At 41.2% G+C, this 10,507-nt stretch overlaps 1 protein-coding gene across 1 annotated transcript; it reads left to right on the plus strand.

Annotated features, from left to right (window-relative positions):
- The first annotated feature begins 57 nt into the window (after nucleotides 1-57).
- Nucleotides 58-10,178, plus strand: sirt7 (sirtuin 7). Its single transcript, XM_082536011.1, has 10 exons — nucleotides 58-261; nucleotides 367-504; nucleotides 1,781-1,885; nucleotides 1,968-2,038; nucleotides 2,134-2,206; nucleotides 2,728-2,826; nucleotides 3,715-3,951; nucleotides 5,587-5,667; nucleotides 5,779-5,885; nucleotides 6,041-10,178. Exons 1-10 carry the CDS (start codon nucleotides 157-159, stop codon nucleotides 6,240-6,242), a joined length of 1,218 nt encoding a protein of 405 aa, XP_082392137.1. The 5' UTR covers nucleotides 58-156; the 3' UTR covers nucleotides 6,243-10,178.
- The last annotated feature ends 329 nt before the right edge of the window (nucleotides 10,179-10,507 follow it).

Raw genomic sequence — 10,507 nt, forward strand, 5'->3', positions numbered from 1 at the left:
AGGTGTGAAATTGAGGGAAAGTACAGACTCCCACCGGCAGGGGGCGGTGTTCCCGGCTCCCGCCCGGTCTCTTTTTTAACTTCCGCTTCCGGTTGTATCTGGTGCTATGAGCTTTGTTTTGAATAAACGTCTTCTCGTCAGCTGATTGAAAACAGGATGGCGGAAGAGCAGGACGCCGGTGTTTCTTCTCGGACTCAAAGGAAAGCTTTGAGTAAGGCTAAAATACTACAGCGGGAGAGCGAGAGGGAGGTCTTCAGACTGGTGAGAGGGGGAAAACATGCACATTTACAGCTAGCAGGCTAGACTAGCTCATGTTTGCTGTGTCCATTGTGAGGCTTACCCGGTCCCTCTGTCCTCCTCCCGCAGGTCGGGCGGGTCCTGAAAAAACCGGAGTCTCAGCGGTCAGAGGAGGAGGCCGCTGCTCTGCTGCTGCACAGAGACACTGTGGAGGAGCTCTGCAAGAGACAAGTCCGCAGAAATGTGCTCAAGAGGAAGCAGGAAGAGGTGAGACTCCGGCCCAGAGAGGCTGGCCTGCTAAGGTTGGTTTGTCAGCTAGTGGGACAACTTCAGAACAGACGTGGAGGCAGCAGGTTTCTGGGTTGATTGTGTGAAGACTCAGAGAGGTTGAATGGTAGTCGCTCTTTGTGCACAAACTGTAGTAAATACAAAAGGACTAAAACCATTCTGGTAAATGCACTGGTACTCATATAGTGCTGTTCTGCTCTAAGTGGGCACTAAAAGCTTCATTTGCCCAATCACACACATTAATTTCTTACACCTAAGCACCTTTTTACACTTTTCACACATACACTCACACTCTGATGGATGCAGCAGGCTCAATTCGAGCTTCAGTACCCATGGATAAGTCAAAATGCAGACTGGAGGAGCCAGAGATTGAACCATTGGCCTCCTGAGCTACCACTCGGGTCCTCATGGACTGCTCATGGAGGAGCAGTATGAGGGCTCAACATCTACCCATGTGTGCGTGTGTTAACTCAATAAGAGTTAACACACGCACACATACACCCAGAAGCAGTATCTCTCAAAGAGCCCAGAAAAAATGTTAGCAGCTATTTTTGTTGGTTTGTAATCCTAGACGTAGCCAAAGTATGAACTGAGGAGCTGCACCAAACGTGGTTTAACTCTTTCCCCCCTAAAGACGACATTTGACAAGATCCTCTGTACCCTTAATGACATGTATTGACACCGCAGTACCAATATACTCTGGTTTGAGTTTGACAACCACTAGAATAGTTTATGAAGGTCAGCTGCATAGGTAGAGTCCACCCTCACCCATTTCTGATGAAAACCCAGTCATTTTGTTCTATAAGCAGGTCTGAAATATGGTAAAAACCACTTCGTTCAGAAAAGAGCTTCAAGGGTTATTCCCAGTAGGCTAAAGCAAGGTAGAAGGTAGAAAACTTCCTCTCTTAGAAGTATTTGTGGTGATTAAAAAAAGTTTCATTAAAGATCATGGTTGGGTGAAAGAGTCCTCCTGCTGTTGTGACGGCGTCTAGCTCTCTCTGCTGTGAGAGGGCAGCGAGGCTTCAGAGTGAAACGTACAGTAGTTTACTGCATGATTTTAAAAAATAAAACTGCTTCTTTTGCTTGGACTTCCTCCCTTCAGTGATCATTTTACATTATTTTGTCATGGTTTAAAAAAATCAGATGCAAACCATCGTCACCGTCACTCCCTGACCCACTCTCCAGGCAAACAGTCTATTTCTGATTATTTTTGAAGCTCTAATGGTCTTCAGTACAGCTCTGATGTCTTTTTCAGGTATTTGATGGTGTTGATGAGCTGAAAAATAAAGTCAGGCAGCTCGCTGTGGCAGTCAAACAAGCCAGTCACCTGGTGGTTTACACCGGAGCCGGTATCAGCACGGTATCTTAAACTCTTCCTCTTCATTTTCGCCTTACTTTTCTTTTTTAAACTTTCACAAAACTGACGTCGTCTGTAATTTCAGGCAGCTTCTATCCCTGACTACAGGGGCCCTAACGGGGTATGGACGCAGCTACAGAAGGGTCGGGCCATTAGGTGAGATACAGAGTCTTTACTGTGGTATGAAATATATGTATTACTCTCCCCTAGTGTGTTCTGTTTGATTTATCTCTGCGTTTCTTTACAAACAGCTCGTCAGACCTGAGTAAAGCGGAGCCGACGCTCACGCACATGTGCATTAAGATGCTTCATAAGGAAAAGCTGGTATGTCACACCAAAGTCCAAAAACATATTTGAATTTCCATTTAAATGAGTGATTAGAGATTTGTAACTTCAGTTTCAATGGTTACTGCGACATAAAAACAGCATCTAAAGACTCATCCGTTAAATCCAATAATTAAAAAAAAAAAAAAAGCTTCAAGTTAAAAACGTTATTTACTTTTTCCAGTCATTCCGACAGAAGCTTCAAAATAACTTCCAGGATGTTCCAAAAATGACAACTTATTCTAGAAGGATTTTAATAAGGTTAGCCAAGAAAAACAATAGATACATTTACCAGAATTTTACTATGATAACAAGCAGATGTGACACACACACCTGAAACATAATTGGCTATTTGTGTTTCCTGGTCTGGCATTGATAAGGACAGGACAGCGTCCATCTTTAGCGTTACAGAATATTACCTCAGTTTACCCAGGTGCTGCGTCTCCTCCTTGTAGCATCTCTGCTCGCATCACATTTAAAGGCAGTGCTTCATGTTCTGTCTTTGTTTGCTCTGTGTAAAGGTTAAGCACGTTGTGTCTCAGAACTGCGATGGACTCCACCTGCGTAGCGGTCTGCCCAGACACGCCCTCTCTGAACTCCATGGAAACATGTTTATTGAGGTAAGAACCACGCATCCTCAGTTCTTAGACTTTGTAGAAAGCCTGGAAAGAATTTGCTGTGATGTTTCTAAAAACAGCATCTAAGCCTAATCCCCTACAGATCCAGACGTGTTTGTTTCGCATCAAAAAATATTTCTCAGGTGCATCACGTCTTAAAAGCGCTGGAGGTTAATCTTGCCTTTCAAGAGCCATCACATACGCTGCTTAAATTGCTGCTCGACTCTCCACATAGGCCCGTTTAATGTCATTTGTGTGCTCCCATCACTGGCTGCCTCGTCATTTAGTGTTTGTGCAGTCCTGACCAAATATTTTTATGCAAATGGCAGGGATTTGCATGAGAATATTACAAGAGCTCAGGCTAAGTGATTAACTGTTAGAGGTGATCCAGACATTAAGTAAATATGTTTTTTAAAAGGATTGCAGACCAATGTGAGAGGGGCCAAAATTGCTGTGAGATGTCATTGTGATGTTATTGAGAAAGATATGACAAACTAATCCCGATCCAGATATCTTTCCTGGATGCAGGGATTTGATTCATTCATGGTGTGGAGGGAATTTTCAGCCTCAGGCAAAGTTATGCAGTCTCTGACTGCTCTTATCCTTTAAAATTTCCAGGCTTGGGATTAGTAAAGGTCTCTGAATTGAGTAATTGAATAAAGAAATTTGAAATGTAGAAGTGAATTGCATCAGCAGTGTAAAGCATGCATGGATGAGTGAACACTAACAGTTGAAAGAGTAGAAGAAGCCCTAACATTAGATGTGTGTGCAGCAGGATTAAATGTAAAACATGAATTGATAAACATTACAATACATTTCTTACTGGCCTCAAACTCTTTATTCAGAGAGTTTAAACTGCTCTGAAACGCTGGGTTTCCCTTCTGTCGGTAGGTGTGCACGTCCTGCTCCCCGGTCAGGGAGTACGTGCGTTTATTTGATGTGACCGAGCGGACGTCGCTACACCGCCATGGGACGGGACGGAAGTGCAGCCACTGTGGCGCCGAACTGAGAGACACCATAGTGCACTTCGGGGAACGTGGGACCCTCGAGCAGCCTCTCAACTGGAGGGGAGCAACAGAAGCTGCCAAGATGGCGGATGTTATACTCTGTTTAGGCTCCAGTCTGAAGGTAGGATTTATAAAGCTGTCGGAGTCTGTAAATGTAATCTGGGTTAGGTTGCATACACTGTACAGTTTTATACCAGTTAAACAGCATGTGCCCTCAAGAACAGACATCGAGTTTGCGTAAAACTGAGCAGTCCAAACAAGATTTGAGCCCACAGTAAAGTGACGATAAACCCTAAGGCCTGATTTGGACTTCTGCAGGGAATCTTTGAAGAGCCTGCGACGTAACCTACGTATGCTGTGCCAGCCAATAGAAACAAATGAAATGCTGGGTCTATTTTCCCTACTGGGTCTCCACTTTTTGTTGTGGTTAGTTTTTGCTAGACCACATACAAAAACTGTGGTGAGAAAAGAGGGATTGATGGTAGTGAACAGATCACAGTAGTTGCGAGCTGCATTGTTACATTTCTAGAGAGCTGCATCGTCAGGTTACACTGTAGGGTTTCACGGGGGTTTGCGGTAATGGTAAAATGGTTCGTATATAGCGCTTTTCTACTCTAGCACAGTACTCAAAGTGCTTTACACAACTTGTCTCATTTAGCCATTCACACCCATTCGCACAAGCACTTTTGTCTAAGCTTTTTCTCTGTAAGTGCTTTCTGTCTAACATTCACACACATTCATACTCTGATGGATGCCTCTTGCCAAACGATACTTGGCATGCAGACTAGAGCAGAGCTGCGGTGTAGATTTCCCCAGTAACTCAGTCATGTGCACCTTTAGTGTCTCCTGGTTATTAATGATCCTGGAGCATTCAAAAGGTCACAGCCTCTGTTATTATTCAGTTAGTAGTTTTTTTAAAATCATATTATGATGCAAAGAAGGGTTCCCACACTCCCACACAACTTAAATCTGGGACTCTCTACCATTTGACCCTAGAACTGAAGAAGCTTCTCGGATTAGAGGTGAAATGTCTTCCAGCAACTTAAAGAAGTCCAGACGCTTTTCTTTCCAAGCTCCTTAGACAAAGGGTTCCCCTTGTCCTGCCAACTCAGTTTTCTTTTATTTCACTTGCAGGGATTTTTTTTTTTTTTTTTTTTACTTTATCCAACAGCTCTCATTAGCAGTTGTATTTCAGGTAAATGCAGAGAAAAAGTATGAAGAACTTATCAGTTACTACTGCGAGTTAATTTATAACTACATTTGAGTTGTAATAATGGCAATATTGACTTCATTTTTAACAACACAGTACTTTAATTGTACTGTTTACATGGACAGCTAACTCCTCCTGGTTCTGGTTTTCATGCAGTAGACCAGTATATAAGTTAAAGTTTACCTTAAACTTTATAATATAGTCTAAATATATGTACAATATAAAAAAAAAACCAAAGAATTTTTGATGTATTTCCATTTGTGAAGAGGGAAAAACCCATTTATTCATTTTACTGTGTGTTACGTTCCCCTGAAAGGGGTCTAGGTGATGAGGGGGAAGTAACAAAATGTGTCCGGGTCAGAAAAAGGAGACAGAGGCAAAATGGTTAAATTAAAGAGTTTTTGCAGAGGGACATAACACTGTGTGAAAGAAGCAGAAATCAAGTAGTAGGACAGTTAAATTCCAGCTATATGGCTTTATTAACTTTTTAAAGGAACCTCTATTTTGACGAGTGGTTTCCCTTTGTACTGCCTCTTGCTCTTTCAGGTGCTGAAGAAATACACTTCTCTGTGGTGCATGAACAGACCAGCAAGCAAAAGGCCCAAACTCTACATTGTCAACCTTCAGGTACATTTAATTTTTTTCAGTATAGGTGAAAAACATGCAGATAAATAGATGAGATGCGGGTAAAGTTCTGAATGCTCAGTGGTTCATTATGCACTGGCGTTTTTGTTTTAGTGGACACCAAAAGATGATCTGGCTGTGCTGAAAATTCACGGCAAGTGTGACGATGTCATGAGACTCCTCATGGAGGAGCTGAACCTTCAGATTCCTGCATATAACAGGTAGGATGATAACGCCCATCAAACACAGATGATGTAAATAATATTGGCTTATTGATATAAAATCTGTCATTCAGAGACAGATGGAAAATTACAAAGAAAACAATTTAGCCGAATTGTTCACTGCCCTGAGTTCTCCTCATTGTTTTTTTTATCAGGGCAGACGATCCCATCTTCACTCTGGATACACCTCTGCAGCTTGAAGAGGTGCAAAGCCACTCTCGTGAGGTCGTAGCGCCTCCCAATGATCAAAATGACTGCTCAGATGACCCCGAGGAGCAGAAACCGACATCTGTGCAGGGCGGCTGGTTCGGACGAGGGTACGGCAAAGGAAGGCAGAAGAAGAAAAAAGTTGCGTGACTGACAGGACATTGTGAACTTTTTGGTCACTGCCAGCCGTTTATCCCATCAAGAGATTCAAGTTTCAGTCCTGTGATGATGGAAAGTTGGACTTGAAGCTTCTGGGGTGTTGTTTTGTAGGATTGTTTCCTTGCCATTAGGAAAATGGCACACTGCACTGAACTGTCGTGTTGTACAGCGTACACTTTAGAGTGATACCTGGGTTCAGAGCAGGGTTTTGTTAACCAGCTGCAGTTTGTTATGTTTTTGTGTTCATGGCAGCTAAGCCAGCTGGGTTAGACGGAGCCAAATTTTAGCTCAGTGTGGCTAGGATGTTTTTTTTCTTTTCTTTTTTTTTTCTTTTACAAAAACTGACAAGAAAGGTCTTAAAACGTGTCAGAAAATGAGGTCCTGTAGGGGTTTGGTTTGTTTTTTTGGTGAATGGATCACTTTTGACACCATTTCAGGTGTTTTAACCAGACTGGTAACGGGTGCTTCTTAGAGCCTGATTGATATCACCAATATCAGTATCTTCATTTCCCACAAACACAGCCAGCTGATCTGAGTAAAGGTGGGGGGTAAACAAGTAATTCATGGCTTACTGGAACAAAACAGAATTATTTTTAAATATTATCCTAGTAAGTCTTCATAAAAAATGACAAATGTTAGAAAAGTCTTTGTTTTATGTGTCTGAAAGGGGAAATAATATCACCAAATATTGGTGTAGCTCGTATTCCTGCATCGGTTGGGCTCTACAGTGTCTAATTTACGCTCTGCTGGTGTAGTATGACCATGATGTATTAAAACATGGATATCTGAGGGTAGAGTACTTCATAAATACTGTATCATCAGAAGAACATGAGTGGCAGGTAACAACAGCAGCTTAAGCAAAAGTCCATTTTGAATTATGCTTTTCTATCTTTTACACATGTACTGATTATAGTAGAATATATTTTTGTAGTGTTTGTTTTTCATATGTTCAAGACTTCCCTTTTTTTAAAAACATGGCATCTTTGTGTTGATGTTTATTTTGAAGGTTTATGTTGGCCGTACTTAATTATTGTGTGCTGCCCTTGACTCTGCTGTAATCCTTCCTCAGGTATGCAGGCTGGTTAGTACAGCCGCTACTGTATTACATTTGTTTACGTTTAAACTTTAGTGTGATATATTTTTTTTTTATTAATAAAAAAAATGATTTTTGTTTACAGCATAGGAAGGTAAGCTGAGTTTTGAGTTAAATTACTGTTTGCTTAAGTGATTGGAAACAGCAGCCAGAGTCATTGTATCTGTTATTTTATCTCAGGAAGAACCTTTAGTGTCAACAGTCTCATCATGTCTGGTATAGTGTTACACATTATTAAAAAAAGTGCAGGCTGTCTTTGATAAGCTAGTGTCGGCATTCCTAAAACTCAAACCAGTGCTAAACCTGAATGTGAAGCCTCGTTGGTTTTTGCTGTATTTCTTTTCTCTCACACGCAAAGATGTATTTGTGAGAAAATAAATCATGATGCAATGAATTTTCTTTCTGCTACCATTTGTTTGATAAAAATAAAGAAACCATATCTGATTTGGTGCTCTAACTTATCCTATTGCCTTTGTAGGTTGTGTATAATTCTATACAAAATAGGAAATGGGTGCAAACAGAAATGAAAATGCTGTATCTAATCCAAAAACAGTTTGTACAACTCTAATGAGCTTGAAAGTCAATATTTAGTAGGATTACTTTTATTCTTCAGCACAGCCTGAACTCTCTAAGCAAATGCTGATGTGAAGTGGTGTATGACTAATATCTTTATCCCAGTAAAATATGTTTCATGGCGATTTTGGGCAAAATTTTTCTTCCCCCAAAATACTGCTTCAATAACATTGAGGTGCAGGAGGCCAATCCATTCATCGCTGTCAAACACACTGTCAGCAAAAGTGCTCCTGGATAGGAAAACTGTACCTCTCTCCTGAGCTCCTCTGAACATACTGCTGATTGGTTAAATAAAAACAATCGTATTTGGACTCATCACTTCATCAGACCTGTTGCCACTGAAAACCAGCTTTTTCTCCATGTTTCACTTCCTTAAAATGGCTTCTTAATACAATCCCACTTCCACTGAGACCATTTCCACTGATCAATGGCCATGAGTACCATTCACAGAGAGTTGAGGAATGGCTGCAATTGTAAGATGGCGAAAGATGTACCCTTAGTCCCCCTCCTCGATACAGAGATGGTCTTTCCCTTTTCACGTAAATGGACTCCTTGAGTCTGCCCTCAAACCAGCTTTCCTCCCTGTCCAGGATGTGTACATCCTCATCATTGAAAGTGTCCACTGGCCTGTAGGTGTAAATAGACTGCGTCCTGGCCTGACGAGGTGGCTCTTCTGTGTTGTGCCATCCGCTTCGCCAGAGGTCAGGGCCGTGCAGACAGGTTTAAAGGGGCGGGTGCTCAAAGTTAAAAAGGGGCACATTGAACCAGGCTGAATAACAACAACACACATTCATCAAGAATCTAATATGGGAAGGGCAGGGCTGTGTTGATCTGAGACTGTAGACATTAAAAAGTCCATAGGAGAGATGGTAGCTGATTAAACAAGTGTCATGAGATAATAACAAAATGCAAAGATTGGTGACAGCGCTTGGAACCATAAGGCAACAAAAAACTGTGAGAAATAATTTAGGCTCTGCCTGTGAATCACTCTTTGCTTCTCTTCTTCCTTCCATCCCATCATTTCATATATCACTCTCTACTTGCTATGTGGGAACAAGGCACAACTTGCTATTGCAATAAACTATAATCTAATTATCCACACCTAACAACTCTTCCACTTAATCTATAATAAAATGATGACAGAAAAATGTTATAGCACTGCCTTTAGTAGCCTCACACAGCTCCTACTGTTTCCTCCTCATGTCCTTACCAGGCATGTCTGGACAATATTATATCATGAGTAATATTTTTTTTTTAAATCCATCTAAATAAAACACACACATGCACGCACACACAGTGACATTTTAGACCTTCTTCAGAATACTGTATATACTATGGGCATCATGGTGCTGATCCAGAATCCTTACATATTTATTACTAGCGCTACAATAATAAAGCAATGAGGAGGGGGAAGTAATAAATATGAAATAATGTATTTATGATGATTCCATTTGTTTCACTATCCACTCTGTGCAGGGGCAAAGCTTATTACATTTTTAAACTGTAGAGATACAATAATTTTACTGCTGTAAAATCCAAATTTTGTCTTATTTAAAATATAAATCTGATATAATCTGCTTCTTAATGTATGTTCTTTAAAATACAGCTTGTGTTTTTTAATATATTATAATTATAATAATTATTATGTGGACATGCATATTAGATCGTTTTTTAGTGAAATATAATCCCTCCAGAAAGGCAGGAAAAGCCCGGAAACGTACTTTAAAACTAAATATGTTCTAAATACTTTAAAACTAAATATGTTCCCTAAAACGGTGACAGAGCTACAGACCCATGACTGCCAGGTAGCCAGCAGCTATGACCAGCACTACTTGTGCAGTTAATAAAAGGACAGGTAATGTTTGTCGCGCTGTTGCACACACGCACGCTCGTTTGTTTCAGTTCGTCAGCTGCCACAAGACAGCTTACCAACGTGTACGTAATAAGCTAATACTCCTGGGTGCTATACACTACAGTGTACGCTGTACACCTACTTACTGGTTTTGTCGCATCAGTCTGTGTCTCTGAGTTAACTTGTGTTTCTCCTACAGCTCCGGACCGCTAAAAATGCGCGTGCTCTTTGTGAGCTCGTTCCCGGCTCGTAACCAGCGCGTTCTGCCGTCAAGGGCGATCATTGGTTAAATGTGATCATGTGACTGATGCAAGCCAGATCCTTTTATTTAGCAAAACTGTGATTAATAGTTAAATATTATTGTTGAGGGGCACAGACAGGACTCCGCACGCACGCACACACACATAAAAAAAAATAATAATAATTTTTTTTTTTTAAAAAGTTGCCTCAACAAAAGGGCACTTTGGGCACCCATCAGGAAAGGGGCGGGTGCTCAAGCCCCTCTAGCCCCCCTCTGCACGTGCCTGCCAGAGGTTGTTGATCAATGGTCATGAGAATTTGCATAATTATAATGAAGGAACTGACCTCCCAGCCCATTGTTCCTTCAGTGGGCTGGTTTCAGTCATTATGCAAATGTTGTGTTTATAAGGTTGGGGAAACTTGCAGTCAGAAGAAGTCACTTGGATGAGTGACGAAACGTTTCTCCCACTAAAAACGCTACGTCCAGATGAACAGAAT

The sequence above is a fragment of the Aulonocara stuartgranti genome, assembly GCF_965226115.1.
Source record: "Aulonocara stuartgranti genome assembly, chromosome: 6".
Classification (NCBI taxonomy): domain Eukaryota; kingdom Metazoa; phylum Chordata; class Actinopteri; order Cichliformes; family Cichlidae; genus Aulonocara; species Aulonocara stuartgranti.

What these genes read in the sequence shown, in the direction of transcription:
- sirt7 (XM_082536011.1), top strand. Translation starts at nt 157, where the DNA reads ATGGCGGAAGAGCAGGACGCCGGTGTTTCTTCTCGGACTCAAAGGAAA. An exon ending in CCGGAGCCGGTATCAGCACG is followed by an intron (nt 1,886 to 1,967) that starts GTATCTTAAACT and finishes CTGTAATTTCAG; the next exon opens with GCAGCTTCTATCCCTGACTA. An exon ending in CAGAAGGGTCGGGCCATTAG is followed by an intron (nt 2,039 to 2,133) that starts GTGAGATACAGA and finishes CTTTACAAACAG; the next exon opens with CTCGTCAGACCTGAGTAAAG.